Below are 19,436 nucleotides of genomic sequence, written 5' to 3'. Positions count from 1 at the left end.
GAGTAAAGAGGTAAGTATTTTCATACTGTTCATGGGGTTCTCAAGGCAAGAATACTGAAGTAGTTTGCCATTCCCTTCTCTAGTGGACCACATTCTGTCAGAAAGATTGAAGGGCAGGAGGAGAAGGGGACAACAGAGGATGAGATGGTTGGATGGCATCATCGACTCGATGGACATGGGTTTGGGTGGACCCTGGGAGTTGGTGATGGACAGGGAGGCCTGGTGTGCTGTGGGTCATGGGGTCGCAAAGAGTTGGACCCGACTGAGCGACTGAACTGAACTGAACTGAAAGAGGTAAGTGTCTGCTGGAACAAAAAGTTGAGACCGGAAAGGACATTTGAGGACCATGCTGGCTAGAGCAGGCTTCATCCCACCTGGCCCAAAGCACTTGACTCATCTCAACAGTTCCCAATATGACAACATTTAATTGTTTAGAGTTGACCCTATCCTGTCCACCAGGCACTGGGTGCTACTCATTCCTCTGAAAATGCTAACATGTGCTCTCCTTTCCCTGCTGCTGTTTCTCATTCCAATCATTGGTGGTCAGAGAAAGGCTGAAGATAACTGGGGCTCCCTCTGTGGCTCCTCACTGAGGACCTTTTGTTTGTTTGTTTGTTCAGTTGCTAAGTTGAGTTTGTAAACCAATGAACTGCAGCACACCAGGCTTCCCTGTCCTTCACAGTCTCCCAGAGTTTGCTCAAATTCATATCCATTGAGTAAGTGATGCTTTCTAATCATTGCATCCTCTGCTGCCCCCTCCTCCTTTTGCCTTAAATCTTTCCCAGCATCAGGGTCTTTCCCAAATAGTTGGCTCTTTGCCTCGGGAGGCCAATATATTGAAACTTCAGTTTTAGTCGTTCCAATGAATATTCAGGGTTGATCTCCTTTAGGATGGACTGGTTTGATCTCCGTGCTGTCCATGAGACTCTCAAGAGTCTTCTCCAGCACTACAGTTCAAAAGCATCGATTCTTTGGCACTCAGCCTTCTTTTGGGTCCTACTCTTACATCCATACAGGATCACTGGAAAAACATAGACTTGACTAGACAGACCTTTGTTAGCAAAGTGATGTCTCTGCTTTTTAATATGCTGTCTAGGTTGGTCATAGTTTTCCTTCCAAGGAGAATGCGTCTTTTAATTTCATGGCTACAATTACCATCAGTAGTGATTTTGGAGCTCAAAAAAATAAAATCTATCACTGCTTCTACTTTTTCCCCTCCTATCTGCCATGACGTGTTGGGAATGGATTCCATGTTCTTAGTTTTTTGAATGTTGAGTTTTAAGTCAGCTTTTTTACTCTCCTCTTTCACCTTCAACAAGAGGCTCTTAAGTTTCTCTTTACTTTCTGCCATTAAAGGGGTATCATCTGTATATCTGAGGTTGTTGACATTTCTCTCAGCAATCATTCCAGGTTCCTATGCAATACTGTTATTTACAGCATCAGACTTTACTTTTTCCTCCAGGCAAATCCAAAACTGAGCATCATTTCTGCTTTGGCTGAGCCGCTTCATTCTTTTTGAAGCTATTAGTAATTGCCCTCTGCTCTTACCCAGTAGCATACTGGATACCTTCTGACCCGGGGGGCTCATCATCTGGTGTCATATCTTTTTGCCTTTTATACTGTTCATGGGATTCTCACAGCAAGAGTACTAGAGTGATTTGCCATTCCCTCTTCCAGTGGATCACATTTTGTCAGAACTCTCCACTAGGACCTGTGTGTCTTGGGTGGCCCTGCATGACATAGCTCATAGCTTCATTGAGTTATGCAAGTCCCTTTGCCATGACAAGGCTGTGATCCATGAAAGGACACTAAGGGCTCTGTAAGTCTGATTTCTAACTCATCAAAATTAAAGGGAGAAAAGTTCCGTACCAAAGGACCTTAGAGCTGAAAGACATGACCTCATTCAAAAGATTATAACACCAAGACAACATTGTAAAGCAATTATCCTCCAATTAAAGACAAAATAATAAAAAGAAATGGATTTTTAAAAGATTATAACATATGCAATCCCATGTTCACTGCTACTTTATTTACAATAGCCAATAGTCAAGATATGGAAACAAGCTAAGTGTCTGTCACTTAATAAATAGATAAAAAGATGCCATACTATATATTCATACGTGTGTGTGTATAATTGACATTTATATCCATGCACACACAATGGAATATTATTCAGCCATAAAGTAGAATGAAATCTTACCATTTGTGACAACATGGATGGACCTTGAGATCATTATGTTAAGTGAAATAAATCAGAAAGACAAATACTGTATGATCTCATTTGTATGTGTAATCTCTAAAAACAAAAACAAAAAACCAAGCTCATAGATGTAGAGGACAGATTGGTGCTTGCCAGAGGTGGGGGCTGGCTGAAGGGGGTCAAAGGGTACAAACTTCCAGTTTATAAATAAGTCCTGAGTATATAATGCACTGATTTCATTTTCTTGGGCTCCAAAATCACTGCAGATGGTGACTGCAGCCACGAAATTAAAAGACAATTGCTCCTTGGAAGAAAAGCTATGACAAACCTAGACAGCATACTAAAAAGCAGAGACATCACTTTGCTGACAAAGTCCATATATAAAAAGCTATAGTTTCTCCAGTAGTCATGTACAGATGTGAGAGTAGGACTATAAGGAAGGCTGAGCACCAAATATAGATGCTTTTGAATTGTGGTGCTGGAGAAGACTCTTGAGAGTTCCTTGGAGGGCAAGGAGAACAAACCAGTCAATCCAAGAGGAAATCAACCCTGAATATACACTGGAAGGACTGATGTTGAAGCTGAAGCTTCAGTACTTTGGCCACCTGATGCAAAGAGCGAATTAACTGGAAAAGACCCTGATGCTAAGGGCAGGAGGAGAAGGGGACAACAGAGAATAAGGTGGTTGGATGCCATCACCAAATCAATGGACAGGAATTTGAGCAAACTCTGGGAGATAGTGAAGGACAGGGAAGCCCGGCGTGCTGCAGTCCACAACAATATAATGCACAGGCTGGTGACTAAAGTTAATAATACTATGTTGCATATTTGAAAGTTGCTAACAGAATAAATGCTGAAAGCTATCACAAGAAAAAAAATTATAACTATATATGATGATGGGTGTTAACTAGACTTATTGTGGTGATCATTTCATAACATATATAAATAAGGAAACCTGTACACTTGAAAGTAATGTTATATGTCAATTATATCTCAATGAACTAATAAAATTACGTGCCAAAAGGAAAAAAAAAAAAAACAGATTATAAGACCCAGATCCCATGGATATACAGTTAATCTGTGGAGAAGGGATTGGAATCCAGTCCTCAAATCCTAGGTTATAGTTCTTTCCGCTAACCAAGTCCTGGTACTAACACAGCTGCTGCTGCTGCTAAGTCACTTCAGTCGTGGCCGACTCTGTGCGACCCCATAGACGGCAGCCTACCAGGCTCCCCCGTCCCTGGGATTCTCCAGGCAAGAACACTAGAGTGGGTTGCCATTTCCTTCTCCAATGCATGAGAGTGAAAAGTGAAAGGGAAGTCGCTCAGTCATGTCCAACTCCTAGTGACCCCATGGACTGCAGCCTACCAGGCTCCTCCGTCCATGGGATTTGCCAGGCAAGAGCACTGGAGTGGGCTGCCATTGCCTTCTCCGGGTACAAACACTGCTAACACTATAAGCACTAGGTACTTTCACTAAGACTCTAGTATAGTACTAGCATAGTATTACACTAGGACTACTAGAACGAATACCCACGTCTGTATAAGCCAGACACTCAGCAGAATTATGAGTCTAAAATCTAAGGAGCGAATGCGATACTGAAACAAGCTCCCTTTCCTAGTCTGGAGAGACGCAGCCAGGCTTATGGTGGGAAGTGGAGAGAGCTGTAATAAAGTGCTGAAAGATGCTCCAGCACAAAAAAGGTCTCTTCTATGGGGAAAAATGGACAGAGGAGGGAAGGGAATTCAAAGAATGGAAAAGGGAGATAATGGAAGTTGAGACAGTTCAGTTCAGTTGCTCAGTCGTCTCCAACTCTGTGACCACACGGACCGCAGCACGCCAGACGCTGAGGTGTCAGGAATCTTTAAAAGAAACTCCTGCCTCTCTAGGAATAACACTTAATTCTCCATACGCAAGCCCATTCTCACACGGTCACCAGGCATCTACCTGAGTGCAGATAAACCAGGTAAGAACCCTTCCTGGATGCTCCCCTTCCTGCTGTATGTCGCCTGGGTTGGTAGCCATCTTACGGCACCCACAACACTTGGGGCATATCTCCACGGTCGCCTTTGCAAGTGGTACTCCGCAACTGTTCACAGTTCCTTCACGGATGTCACCACCACCAGACTGTAAGTTGCTGGGGTGCAGGGCTGTCTTATTAACCGCAGCACAGTGCCTGGATGTGACAGGACGTCAGCAGCTGACTGTGCATGAACAAACATGCTAACTCAGCCATCACCTCTTCCAGGAGTCTGTTTCCGAGTTGCTCGACTCCCACCCCAGGTGTGAGGTGGGTATGCCCCATCCACGCCCTTACAGCACCCGTGTGGCTCTCGTGGCTCTTATTGTAGGACTTTTTACCTCCATATCAAAATTATCTGAAAACTCATTTGAGTCACTCACTAGACTGGCCACTCTTCGAGGGCAAAGACTAAGTCTTTTCTCTCTGTATTCTCAGCACCTATTAAAATACTTAGAAACCACAGGTATTTGGTACATGCTTGGAGAATGGATGAATAAATGAATAAATACCACCAAAAAGGTACCAAAAGAAATGCTAATAGAATAAGCACTCTTTATCACAGAGAGACCCAGAAGAGTCTCCAGGAAAATGCACTGCCTGCTCCTAGAGTATGTTCCCAGAGTGTCACCACAGTTCTGGCGTTTCTGACAGCCTCTGCTGCCAGAAAGGTTGAAACACCATCCATATTCAGGAACAAAGACATAGTGAACCCTCCTCAAGTCTTATTGCTAGATGGCACCTGTTGCTAAAATAGCAGCTGGCAAGCATTTTATTTTGTGCAAAGCAACAACAATAACAACAACAAAACAGTCTATTGCAGGAAGCTCCCTCACACTGACAATGGGAAATCAGGAGGCTAAATATACAGTGGAAAGAAATACAGAATTTTTGCACTGAAAGATGAGGAAGAAGCTGCTAGAGCCTGAGGGAAAAAAACCTGAAGTGTTGATTAGAAATTGCTCAGCCTGCATTAAAACCGCCCCACCCCGGCGGGGGGGGGGGGGCGTGGCTGGGAGGGTGGATGGGAGGAGAGTAGAAGAAAAGGAGAGAAGCAGCAGCGGGAGGAGAGAAAAAGGGAGGGAGAGGGAGAATGAATGTGTTTTTTTCTCCTCTGGGTCTCTGACTCATTTTTAATCTGTCCTTTCCTTTTTCCCTCCCTTTCCACCACCCCCTCAAGAGAAAATTCATTGGTTGGGCTGGACTAAAATGTCTTACCTTTCCTCTCCTGGTTGCTCTGTGAACGAAGAGTCTGAATCCATCTCATCCTTGACTGCTCCTCTCTCCTTCCCCTCCCTCCCCAGCCGCCATTGTTAGCTCCTGCACTTTGCTGAGACTGAAAGGCTTGTCCACCGTGGGAAGAAAGGGAAGCGGAAGCTAGGACCAGGGGATGCCAGTGGGTGATCAGTGGGATCTCTGGAGCCACCTGACTTGCAGAGCCTGGAAGTTCTGGCCTTCTGACAGCTGGGATGGCCCTGATAACCTGTTGCCTGTTCCCAGGCAGGAGCAATCTCTCCAGGTGCCGATGGGAGAAGGACGGGCCCAGGGTTCGAGAGAACTGGGTTCTGGCACCTGCTCCAACACAAACTTACTGTGTGAATATTGCTTTTCTGGGTCTCCATTTGTATAAATTGAGAGGACTGAACTAGGTTGTTCCTTCCAGGGACCATTGCATTAAAAGCTGTCAGCCATCTAGCATGGGCTATACCTTCCCCTTCTGCCCATGCCCTGTAAATCCTTAGAGAGCTTTTCTAGGGCACACCCCAGGGTGTCTAGAAGAGCATCTCTGAATCAAGGACTCCTCCGCAGATGCCCAGCGGACTTTAGGGAGGTGATAGAGGTTCAAGGCCAAAGTTCGCCTCAAATATGATAACTGAGAAGTAGAGGCAAATTAAGGACAGTCAGAATCAGTAAGGGTAGAAGTGGAAGGCACTGGGAGGCCAGAGGAGTGAGGAGGCATGGATCAGCCAAACCCTGAAATTAGAGATGATTCAGATTTGAATAATGTGGGAGGGATGAACTCAGAGCAGCCAAGAGAAGTGGCTAACTCTGCTAAAGGCTCCCCCAATCCTAAACCTAGCAGGAGGCCAGAGCCAGTGTTAGGGACCCTTCATCAGGAATAGGAAAAAAACAGAGGCAATCTATAACCTTATTCTGAAACTAAGGGAAATAGTGGTTTTGTCTTTCTTCTTAACTGTATTATTGACCCTCTTTCAATCACTTCCCTTAGATTTTTAATCTTGTTCCTCTTTTCCTACTGACTTGATTTTTCCCAGTCTTCAATGCCCCCAGAGGGGACACAACTTTATTTTTGGTGCTATTTTACATTGTCTCTCTTGCCCTTCACTGCCCCCTCTTGTCCTCACTTTTCTGCTCCCTTGTTCCTCTCCTCCATCACCTGGTTTCCAGCTTGCTTAACCCCTCCATCCCCACCCCAGGGAGGGCTGCTCCATGAATCTCTCAGGGCTGCCCACCCTGCCTGGCCACCTGTCTCTCAACCTCGCAGATCATCCTGTGGGAACACATGTTTGGAACTACAGCTTTTCCAGATCCCAGGAGGGTGAGAAGAAAGTTCACCAAAAGGGAGGGGGAAATATGGAGGTCCAAGCTAGAGGAAGTGACTCTTAATGCTAAAGAGAAACGCTACCTTCCGAATATCTCTGCAAATTATCTTTATTAGGAGGCGTTCCCACTTTTTTATCGGGGAAAGAAGGCTCTTCTCCTCTATGGAACCACTCCCCAAATGTTACCAACTGAGTGAGCGCAAGGCCCTCAACTCCACAACCAATCAAGCCTCCATCCCAGTCTCCTTCCTCATTCCAGCTCCCCTGCACCTCTGGGAGCCACAGAAGAATGCCCCTGGGGCTCTGGGCTTCTCCAGGGAAGGAATCAAGGAGACACTCGTGTACCTCCAACCTCTAGAAAACTAGTTCTCTTAATTAATCAGTCTCCCCTGAGCTTTCATTTTTTTTCCCAACCAGGTTTTTCCCAGGACTCACATAATACAAACTCCGGATAAGACTGAGGAAGAACCGTGGTATGGAAAGGGAAATGCACACTGGCAAGAACAATCTCCTATCTCGAATGAGTCAAAACACCTGCATCTCCATCCGGCTCACTTAATTATCGGGCTTCTCTTGGCCTCCTCCACCATTCTAATACACACACACACACACACACACACACACACACACACACACACACAGCCCCCTCCCCCACTTACCACCAGCCTGCTAAGCAGCTTTAAACACAGTCTGGGGGAACTGGGGATGGGGTGGGGAGGAGGATGAGAACAGAACCAGTACCGGAATACGTGTCAAGTTATCCGTCTCGGTTGAAAATGTCTCTTACCTGTTAGCCAGAGGAGAGCAACCCAAGCCATCACGACCCTGTCCATTGCCCCCAACTTCCCATCCAGATTAAGGAGTGAAGGAAGTAGGAAGCGGCAGAGATGGAGGATCTCTGTAACCGAGCGGCGGAGGCGGCAGCGGAACCGCGGCGCCGGGCGCGAGCGGGGCCCCGGCGTCCCTGGATGCAGCCGCCCGCCGGCCCGGCAGCGCAGGCGGGGCCCCCGGCTGACAGCGCCGCAGGCGGCACGCGCGTTGCCGCGGGCTCCAGGAGTCCGCCCCGCGCTCGGCGGCGCCTTCCCAGCCTTCTGGCGCACCCGCACGCGCAGGCAGCGCAGCCCGCCGAGCGCCTTCCCGCCGCAGCGCACGCCGCGCGGGGGAGCTCCGCCGCCGGCCCCCCGCCCCTCCCCGCCGCCCGCCACCCGCCGCCCCGGGCCTGCCAAAGTTTCTCCGTCACGTGCACGCCCCTGCGGGCGGGAGGTCAGGGCCGAGAGACAAAGTACAAGGGGGAGAGGGGTGCGGGGGAGGCGGCTGGGCGGGCTGCGCCGAGCTGCGAGCGATCAGCGCCGGCAGCTCCCAGCGAAGCCAGCGTTCGGGACCAGAGCCAGAAGCGGGGTTGTGGACTCGAGGAGGGAGTCTGGGTACGCACGTGGCTAGGACCATTCTAACTGGGAGAGAGGGACCTGCGGCGACTTGATATAACTTGTTGGCAAGGCTGTGGGCTTTCGCTGAACTCCCTTGCCCCCTCCATCCCTATCGCTTATTGACAATGCCAAAAACCAAGCGGCTCCGCAGAATTGGAAAAGGTACGCGAGAATCCGCATCCAAACTTTCTTATTTTAAAACGTTGTGAGGTTAAAACAGTATAAGGGCATGCAACTCTTTAACAGAAAATATGTAAATATAGAATAAAGTGAACTATTATACGGCTCACAGTTGTCCAGCATTTAATCACTTCTCGGCCTTTTGTTTTAAAAAAGGCGCACTTCTGGCTCAGATGGTAAAGAATCGACGTGCCATATAGGAGTCCCGGTTCATCCCTGGGTAGGGAAGATACCCTGAAGTAAGAAATGGGTACCAACTCCAGTATTCTTGCCTGGAGAATTCCATGGACAGGGGAGCCTGGCGGGCTATAGTCTATGGGGTCGCAGAGTCGTTCATGACTGAGCGAATTTCACTTAAAGTTTGCAGGGAGTATTTAAATGAATTACTTCAGTTTTTAAAAAGGATTTGTCTGTGTGTGTAGGAAAGGATCCTAAATGTATGTTGGAGACAACCAAGAAATATATACATTAACAAACATGTATCAAACATCTTCTAGGTGCTAAGAGCCAACGTTACAAAGATGAGGAAGGCAGATTTTCTGCCGTTAAGGGGCCTCACCTTGGGTCCAGGAGAGGGAGGAAAATCAGACCATTAAACAAAAAACACATACTGGTGGTAAAAGAGAGCAAATATGATGGTGGAGGTATGGAGAAAGTGCCCCTGGAACATGAAGGAAGGAGCAGTTTAGTGTGGCTGGGGAGTGGGGGAGTGAGCAACAGCAGTAAAAATGATTTCCTGTCTCAGTTGATATTTACAGGATGGGCAGGATTTGTTATGTTGAGGGATTGGTGGTGGAAAAGGGACACGGCAGGGGAACACTGGGCAGAGGAAAGAAAGGAGATGAGGCTGCTGCTGCTGCTGCTGCTGCTGCTGCTAAGTTGCTTCAGTGGTGTCCAACTCTGTGCGACCCCATAGACGGCAGCCCACCAGGCTCCCCCATCCCTGGGATTCTCCAGGCAAGAACACTGGAGTGGGTTGCCATTTCCTTCTCCAATGCATTAAAGTAAAAAGTGAAAGTGAAGTCGCTCAGTCATGTCCGACCCTCAACAACCCCATAAACTGCAGCCTTCCAGGTTCCTCCGTCCATGGGATTTTCCAGGCAAGAGTACTGGAGTGGGGTGCCATTGCCTTCTCTGGAGATGAGGCAGAAAGGTGTAAAATTGCTCTGAAAGCAGAGTGGTTCTAGGCTTAAAGAGGGTTCCTGGAGAGAGACCACAACCTTAGGAATGAATGTACGTATATGTGGAATGAGGATGAGATGTGAACATCAGAAATGGTGAGGATTTATTCTGGTCTTTCATGGCTTCCTGACATCTCCATTCCCTTCTTATTGTCAAGGATGGAAGCCTTGACAAAAACTATAGAGAAGTCTCACCAAGCAGGAACCCTCTCACTCAGAGCTTTTTTTTTTTTAAGCAGGGCTCCCAAGCCCAAGCAGACAAGCCAGACTACAACATGGTGGGTCGTCTGAATAAGCTAAGGGCAGGCTGCTTGGAAGCCTATACTGGAATTGCCAAGGAATTGATGGGAGACTAGGAAAACGTACCAGAGAAGCTGATGGCACCCAATTCAGCACTCTTGCCTAGAAAATCTCATGGGCGGAGGAGCCTGGTGGGCTGCAGTCCATGGCGTTGCTACGAGTCGGACACAACTGAGCGACTTCACTTTCACTTTCCACTTTCATGCATTGGAGAAGGAAATGGCAACCCACTCCAGTGTTCTTGCCTGGAGAATCCCAGGGATGGGGGAGCCTCGTGGGCTGCCATCTATGGCGTTGCACAGAGTCGGACATGACTGAAGTGACTTAGCAGCAGCAGCAGCAGTAGGAAAATGTACACCCAGGTGTGATCCTGGTTCAAACCCGGAGTAGAATTTATCCTATCTTTCCTTGATCACTCAGAGCTTTTTGAACCAGGAGCACGTGAGACAAGAAGCAGAATCAACGGAGAATCGGTTTTGCCACTGAGGGGACAGCAGCCTCCAGTGTTCACAGGTCAAAGGTGGCAGATATCAGGCCATCAGACTACTCTGAGCTGAGATCTTGGCTGTGCTTTTGGTTGTAAAGCCTCTCTGAGTTCCAGTTGATTTTCCGCACCTGGCTCTTCAGGCTTCCCGGCGATTCTATGAGCTACCCAATGTCCCCTTGTACATTCCCTCTTTGCTTGATTTGACCAGAGATGATTTCTGAAGTTTGCAATTAAGAACCCTAACTAAGATGCCGCGTGAGAGAAATTTGAAGGATTGTTTTCTTTCATATACAAAAATTAAGAAAGAAAATAGAAATAAAGGAGATACCTAACAATTATTGGTTTAGATGCTCCATTGTTCCCGACTCTTATGACCCCATGGACTGTAGCCTGCCAGGCTCCTCTGTCCATGGGATGTGCGTTTCCTATTAGGTTCTAGAAATAGTCCTGGATGTTTTACAAGCTTTCTCAATTAATCCAAATAAGGAAACTCAGGCCCACAGAATTTAACTCCTCTAAGATCAGCTAGCTAATAAATGGCAGTGGTTAGATTTGAACTAAGATTTTTTTAAATTAATTTACTTTTTAAATTGAACAATATTGCTTTACAGACTTTTGCTGTTTTCCATCAAAATCAACATGAATCAGCCATAGGTACACGTATGTCCTCTACCTCTTGAACCTCCTTCCCGTCTCCCTCCCCATTCAACTCCTGTAAGTTATTACAGAGCCCCAGTTTGAGTTCCTTGAGTCCTACAGCAAATTCCCACTGGCTATGTATTTTACATATGGTAATGTGAGTTGCCATGTTACTCTCTCACCCTCTCCTGCACCACACCCTTAGTCCATAAGTCTGTTCTCTATGTCTGCTTCTCCAAGGCTGCCTTGTAAATAAATTCATTGGTACCATGTTTCTAGATTCTATATATATGCATAACTATATGACATTTATCTTCCTCTTTCTGACTATAGTTCAGTTTAGTTCAGTTGCTCAGTCGTGTCCGACTCTTTGTGACCCCATGGCCTACAGCACGCCAGGCCTCCCTGTCCATTACCAACTCCCGAGGTCCACCCAAAACCATGTCCATTGAGTCGGTGATGCCATCCAACCATCTCATCCTCTGTCGTTCCCTTCTCTTCCTGCCCTCAATCTTTTCCAGTATCAGGGTCTTTTGAAATGAGTCAGCTCTTTGCATCAGGAGGCCAAAGTATTGGAATATCAGCGTCAACATCAATCCTTCCAATGAACACCCAACACTGATCTGCTTTAGGATGGACTGTTTGGATCTCTTTGCAGTCCATGGGACTCTCAAGAGTCTTCTCCTACACCAAGTTCAAAAGCATCAATTCTTCGGTGCTCAGCTTTCTTTATAGTCCAACTCTCACATCCATACATGAACACTGGAAAAACCATAGCCTTGACTAGATGGACCTTTGTTGGCAAAGTAATGTCTCTGCTTTTTAATACGCTGTCTAGGTTGGTCATAACTTTCCCTCCAAGGAGCAAGTGTCTTTTAATTTCATGGCTGCAATCACCATCTGCAGTGATTTTGGAGCCCCCCCAAAATAAAGTCAGCCACTGTTTCCACTGTTTCCCCATCTATTTGCCATGAAGTGATGGGACCAGATGCCATGATCTTAGTTTTCTGAATGTTGAGCTTTAAGCCAACTTTTTCACTCTCCTCTTTCACTTTCATCAAGAGGCTCTTTACTTCTTCTTCACTTTCTGCCATAAGGGTGTTGTCATCTGCATATCTGAGGTTATTGATATTTCTCCTGGAAATCTTGATTCCAGCTTGTGCTTCTTCCAGCCCAACGTTTCTCATGATGTACTCTGCATATAAGTTAAATAAACAGGGAGACAATATACAACCTTGACATACTCCTTTTCCTATCTGGAACCAGTCTGTTGTTCCATGTCCAGTTCTAACTGTGATTTCCTGATCTACATACAGGTTTCTCAAGAGGTAGGTCAGGTGGTCTGGTATTCCCATCTCTTGAAGAATTTTCCACAGTTTATTGTGATCCACACAGTCAGAGGCTTTGGCATAGTCAATAAAGCAGAAATAGATGTTTTTCTGGAACTCTCTTGCTTTTTCCATGATCCAGAGGATGTTGGCAATTTGATCTCTGGTTCCTCTGCCTTTTCTAAAACCAGCTTGAACATCTGGAAGTTCAGGCTTCACGTATTGCTGAAGCCTGGCTTGGAGAATTTTGAGCATTACTTTCCTAGCGTGTGAGATGAGTGCAATTGTGCAATAGCTTGAGCATTCTTTGGCATTTCCTTTCTTTGGGATTGGAATGAAAACTGACCTTTTCTAGTCCTGTGGCCACTGCTGAGTTTTCCAAATTTGTGGAAATATTGAGTGTAGCATTTTTACAGCATCATCTTTCAGGATTTGCATAAAATATCCTTGCTATGTATGCTTAGATACTAAGCATTATTCAGACTCTCTTTCATGCTTTGTGTGCACGTGCCCACCAGCGCCCAGACACATACTCAGTACATGTGTGTAAAGAAGTTGTAGGCAATAAACATACCTTGTTATATCAACCCTCAGGTCTAGATGTCCCTGTCATAATGCAAAGGGCATATGCTTTGGAGGTAATAGATCTTAGTTCAAATCTACATGGAAACAACCTAGATGTCCATTGACAGATGAAAGGATAAAGAAGCTGTGGTACATATATACAATGAATTATTACTCAGCCATAAAAAGGAACACTTCTAAGTCAGATCTAATGAGGTGGATGAATCTAGAGCCTATTACATAGAGGGACGTAAGTCAGAAAGATATTAAGCAGAAGATATTAAGAAGAGGTGGCAAGAATACACAGAAGAATTGTACAAAAAAGATCTTCACGACCCAGATAATCACGATGGTATGATCACTCACACTCACCTAGAGCCAGACATCCTGGAATGTGAAGTCAAGTGGGCCTTAAGAAGCATCACTATGAACAAAGCTAGTGGAGGTGATGGAATTCCAGTGGAGCTATTTCAAATCCTGAAAGATGATGCTGTGAAAATGCTACACTCAATATTTCCACAAATTTGGAAAACTCAGCAGTAACCACAGGACAGTTTTCATTCCAATCCCAAAGAAAGGAAATGCCAAAGAATGCTCAAACTACCGCACAATTGCACTCATCTCACACTCTAGGAAAGTAATGCTCAAAATTCTCCAAGCCAGGCTTCAGCAATACATGAACCGTGAACTTCCAGATGTTCAAGCTGGTTTTAGAAAAGGCAGAGGAACCAGAGATCAAATTGCCAACATCCACTGGATCATGGGAAAAGCAAGAGAGTTCCAGAAAAACATCTATTTCTGCTTTATTGACTATGCCAAAGCCTCTGACTGTGTGGATCACAATAAACTGTGGAAAATTCTTCAAGAGATGGGAATACCAGACCACCTGACCTACCTCTTGAGAAACCTGTATGTAGATCAGGAAACCACAGTTAGAACTGGACATGGAACAACAGACTGGTTCCAGATAGGAAAAGGAGTACGTCAAGGTTGTATATTGTCACCCTGTTTATTTAACTTCTATGCAGAGTACATCATGAGAAACGCTGGACTGGAAGAAGCCACAAGCTGGAATCAAGATTTCTAGGAGAAATATCAATAACCTCAGATATGCAGATGACAACACCCTTATGGCAGAAAGTGAAGAAGAAGTAAAGAGCCTCTTGATGAAAGTGAAGGAGGAGAGTGAAAAGGTTGGCTTAAAGCTCAACATTCAGAAAACTAAGATCATGGCATCTGGTCCCATCACTTCATGGCAAATAGATGGGGAAACAGTAGAAACAGTGGCTGACTTTATTTTGGGGGGGCTCCAAAATCACTGCAGATGGTGATTGCAGCCATGAAATTAAAAGACACTTGCTCCTTGGAGGGAAAGTTATGACCAACCTAGACAGCATATTAGAAAGCAGAGACATTACTTTGCCAACAAAGGTCCGTCTAGTCAAGGCTATGGTTTTTCCAGTGTTCATGTATGGATGTGAGAGTTGGACTGTGAAGAAAGCTGAGTGCTGAAGAATTGATGCTTTTGAACTGTGGTGTTGAAGAAGACTCTTGAGAGTCCCTTGGACTGCAAGGAGATCCAACCAGTCCATCTTAAAGGAGATCAGTCCTGGTGTTCACTGGAAGGACTGATATTGAAGCTGATACTCCAATACTTTGGCCTCCTGATGCAAAGAGCTGACTCATTTGAAAAGACCCTGATGCTGGGAAAGATTGAGGGCAGGAGGAGAAGGGGGCAACAGAGGATGAGATGGTTGGATGGCATCATCGACTTGATGGACATGGGTTTGGGTGGACCCCGGGAGTTCGTGATGGACAGGGAGGCCTGGCGTGCTGCAGGTCTTGGGGTTGCAAAGAGTCGGACACAACTGAGTGACTGAACTGAACTCAACTGGAGGTAAGAGCTGAGAAATTGGAAATGGGAGATGGACTCGATGAAGGACACCTGGATATGCACGGAAAGTGGAAAGGAAAGCCCACAAAAGTGAACTTTGAATGTGTGCTTAGAGTGTGTGCATCAGCAAGGAGTGGGCGCTTGGAAAAGAGCTTGTGCCAGGGTTTATGATAGAACACAGGGGCTTTGTCCACATTCCTGGGAATTTGTTTTCTGTGTAGCGCCCTGCGTGTCTGTCTTTTAAGTAGGGCGGTACAGTTGATCAGCAGCTGCCTGAGTGGATGGTTTCTGGGCCATCCCTAAGGAGATGCTACTGCTGTTGTTTAGTCACTAAGTCATGTCTGAGTCTTTGTGACCCCATGGACTATAGCCTGCCAGGCTCCTCCATCCATGGGATTTCCCAGGTAAGAATACTGGAGTGGGTTGCCATTTTCTTCTCCAAGAAGGAGCTGCTAAACTGTACTAAGTCATTAGGGAGTGTGTGCCCCTCCCCAATACACATTATTACCAAGGTAATTGAGGATTAAGAGCAACTTTAGGTACACCTAATGATTCGCAACATGCAACCTGAAGACAGAGGTAAGAGGAGGTTGGGACAATGGCATTATTTTGCTGAATTGGTGTTCATAGCAGGATATGACGCTAGAACCGTGATGCTCTTCCAAGTGTGGTTTTTGAGCTTCCAGGATCAGAATCACACGAAAGTGTTTGCTTAAATGCAGGTTCCCAGGCTCTACTAGAAACTTTGAGATCAGAAATTTTAGGTGGGGCCTGGAAATTTGCATTTTAACCACCTTCCTTGCATACTTCTAAAGCTCACTAATGTTTAAGAAGCCCTATTTAATCACTTTCTTTGTTTTCTGGGGAAGCTGTTGAATTAATGTTTGCCAATGAGCCTCAGATTCAGATCCAGTCGATCTCTAATTATCTATGTATCCTAGTCAGATAGGACAGGACTCCCATAGAGATGCCTCTTTTACCACCAAAGGAAGGGTCTGGATCCGCAATGCTTCAAACTTTCTTCTGCAACCCAGAGACAAAAGTGTCAGAACATAGGCCCATGTGGGACCAGGTCAGGAGTTCTAGGAAGCCACAGCTGGAATTGTGTATGATGGGAAGAGGGTGTGGACTGACCGGTGGCTTCAGCAAAGCTGCACCCTTTAGAACAGAATTAGGACATGGAGAAAAGAGAAGTGAACCACCGCAAGGAGACAGGCCGGTAGCTGGTAGCAACCACATAGTTATAAATATAATGCAGCTGAATCCTCTTTAAAACATGATTTCATTGCAGGCACATAGGCATGTATGCACATGAATTCTGTGGAATGTAGGTCTTTTTAAAGCACACAGATAATATCACATTTCTACTTCTGTCCGATCTGGTCTTCCATGAGAAATCTATGAGGTGTGACCTTCAAACAGATACTGTGTTTCTTGAGTTTTGTTTCTGTTCCCTTGTGCTACCTTTTCAGTTTATCTTTTCCATCCCTCATCTCTTCAAAACCACCTTCAATGAATTATAATTTTTTTTAAAGTCTGGATTAATGTGAGAAACTAGAATAATAAATATGAACAAACAAATACTGAAGACTCTAAGCACCCTGTACTAGAAACTGGAAACATTTTCAATCTGAAAGCCCTTTCATATTGAAGAATAAATTGTTTCATTAAGAAAATGCTTTAAAGAAAGGAAATGCAAATATTAAGTGCATGGTGCCAAAGAATTCTAAAAAGCTGTACTGCCAAGAACAGTAGAAGATTGGGAGAACATACTGAAAATTTCATGAACTTGAAGCAGATTTAACCCAAGACCTGCTGTCTCAGGCTTCAGATCAAACTGCAGTGGTGTTGGGGGCAGGGGGTGGTACACAATTACATGACGTCAGCTTGCCTCATCCTGAGGCCAGACCCCACCATCAGAGTTAGCGCTCTATATTTTCCCCATAGAGGCCCATCCAAGGATAGTGTGCAGGAAGAAAAGAACGGAACATCAAATATATTTAGAGCTCAGTCCCAAATATGGAAAATGCATTTAAAGGAGTCAATGGAAACAACAAAAGAGTAATGATGGTTATATCAGGGAGCGCAGTCATTCCTTTTATATTTTCTTCTTTAGATTTTCTATATGTGCTAATGGTTCTACAGTGTAGCAACTGTTGCTTAGACAATAGGTACAGCTGTGCCACAGTTTACTCAGTCTCTGGGAATCCCTGGAGGAAGGAGAGAGTCAGCAAGAAGAGATGACAGGGGTTTTGTCAGGCCTATATCTTTAGCCAGATACAAAGCCCCCAGATGTACACCTGCTCTCATTCTGTCTCAATCATGAGCTGTTAATGGTGTTAATTATGAGTGGTTGAAGCCCTGGGAGCCCTTACTGACTGACAGTTCAACCTATAATTTTTCTGAGTAACAGAGCCAGATATGAAGTAAGTCTGCTTCTCTTTTATGAGCCCTATCTTTGGTTTTTGCTTTTGTTTCTGTTTTTGTTTCAGTGTTAGCATCCTTTGGAAATCAGAACAGCATTGACAGACCCCCCAAATTAGCAGCAGAGCAGAGTCCAGTAATCAAGCAGCATCCTTTAGCCCAAAGGGCGAATGATGAAGGGAGCCTGTCTTTCTGTATTTTATCAATTCTTTGCATTCTAGGTTTTGGTGATTAAAAGATTTCTTCTCAGCCCTAAGCATTCTCCTGGAGGTCTTCTCCCCTGGCACAAGTCTACGATGGACCCTAAGGGAAGGAAGTGAATAAGTATGTCATCCAGTGACCTCACCCCCAGAAAACAGGCAGGTAAGGCAATTGGGAAAACAGAGCCAGAACACTGAACATCGTGAAAGGAAGCTGCTCAAGCAGCAGAAGGGTCATTTGTGGGCTCTTGAAAACTAGTGTTAAAAAACAGCCGCCTTGACTTTTGTGCTGGAGTTGTAGCCTGAGCCTGTCTCATAGACCGTTAATTCTGTGCTCCTATCCCAATCCTGAGTGAGTTCCCTGTACATAAAGATGATCAAGATGTTTTGTGTCTGATTTCAACCTGTTCCAAGGCCCACTTCCCTTTTCCTCATCTTCTCTTCTCTCTTTCTTAAATTCATTCATTTATTTATTCCATACACATTCATTGAGCACCTACTATATTTTAGACAGTATGCTGCCCAGAAATGCAAGATGAGTAGGTATTCAAAGATGGATGAGTCACAGCCTCTTCTGTCAAAGAGCTTACAGTTGAACTGTAGCTGTATGTGGGTGTGGCTGGGTGTGTGTGTTGAGGGGTGAGAGTCAGACACATGGCTTTTGAATGGGATAGTGTGGCAGGACTTATGTAGGGACATTTGTAGGTATGGTGGGGGCACAGAAGGAGAGGAGTCAGTTACCTGTGGGAGTGCCAGTCAGAGATGTCCTCATGAAAAGGTGACCCCTGAGCTAAGTCCTAAACATGATCTGGGCAGAGTTTCTAAAAGCAGAAGTGGAGGAAGAGGTAGGGCAGATGCACAAGCAATGGGCTGAGGTGAGAGTGGGGCCTGCTGCCAGGAGTGTGAGTCAGCAATGAGGCTGGAAAGGCTGGCTGAGGTCAGAACAAGGGGAGCCAGGCTACCAGGCCTGGACTTAATTCTGCAGGCAGTGAACCACCCATAAGGGTATCTAAGCAGAAAAACAAGATCAGATGTATATTTCACCCAAGTTATTGTGGCCACAGGATGTAGGATGTATTGGTGGAAAGAGAGACAACAGGCAGAGGCCCTTCAGTGGGAGAGCTCATCATAAGAACCCAAGAAGGAATAAGCACCAGAACTCAACTATAGGGTGGCAGGAGTGGGAAGCAAACTGTACGTGAGAGACACTACAGGGGGACATAGGAAGTGGAATCACATAACCTGACAAGAGGTTGGATATGTATAGACCGAGCAAGCTGAGGAATCAACCAGACTTAAGGCTGAGTTACTCAGGAATGTGGTATGAATTCAGGCAACATCTAAAGATGATGGGGAACTTGGAAATTCCCCATTTTTGCTTTGGCAAAGCCTTGTACAATAAACATCCTTGAGCATCTATAATGAATAGCTTGGAATACTCGTGTTAAAGAAGCAGGGATCCCACAGAGGTCAGAGCCATTCATGGGTGTGGCCTGGGGAAGTCCCAATTTCCCATTCTGCAAAATGCAGATCATAGAATCTATTTCATAGGGATGTTATGGAGAGGAGAGATCAGATAACCCTTGTGCAGTGTTTAGCAGGGAATCTGACACAATAGCTTTCAATGAATGTTAGCTATTATTACTATTATTAGCACAGGTTGGAGGATGCACTCTATACTGTCAGGGCCTTAATTTAAACTAGCATAAGGAAAAAAATAGCATAAGATAAACATTCTCTTAAAATGCTGTGTTTTTTAGGATGGTTTCATACTTACTTGGCTGAAACTCATACCTCATACTTAATATTTTTAAAAAGTAGAACCCATGCATGTTTCTAATGGCTTCTCTCCCATTTAGATTGAAATCCAAAATTCTTAGACTGTCTTTGTAAGCCTGTATGATTTGGCCCAAGCTCCCTCTGCAATAGCCTCTCTGAGCCCCTCCCCCACCTTGCTCACTTCACTCTAACTACAGACTTATTTAGCTGTTCCTCAGACATCCCTGACATTTGCCCAACTTGGAGTCT

The 19,436-nt window shown here is 45.4% G+C and overlaps 1 protein-coding gene across 1 annotated transcript in view; it reads right to left on the bottom strand.

Annotated features, from left to right (window-relative positions):
- ILDR2 (immunoglobulin like domain containing receptor 2) overlaps window positions 1–7,886 on the bottom strand; it is a 76,037-nt gene extending 68,151 nt beyond the window's left edge. The window contains exon 1 of the mRNA XM_040229961.1: window positions 7,572–7,886. Within this exon, the coding sequence (XP_040085895.1) occupies window positions 7,572–7,617 (46 nt within the window). The 5' untranslated portion in view covers window positions 7,618–7,886. The remainder of the gene's footprint in view (window positions 1–7,571) is intronic.
- Window positions 7,887–19,436: the final 11,550 nt, after the last annotated feature.

Source organism: Oryx dammah, unplaced genomic scaffold, assembly GCF_014754425.2.
Source record: "Oryx dammah isolate SB20612 unplaced genomic scaffold, SCBI_Odam_1.1 HiC_scaffold_28, whole genome shotgun sequence".
NCBI classification, from domain to species: Eukaryota; Metazoa; Chordata; class Mammalia; order Artiodactyla; family Bovidae; genus Oryx; species Oryx dammah.
The sequence above is the reverse complement of the archived record's forward strand: the minus strand, read 5'-3'. Positions and strand labels throughout refer to the sequence as shown.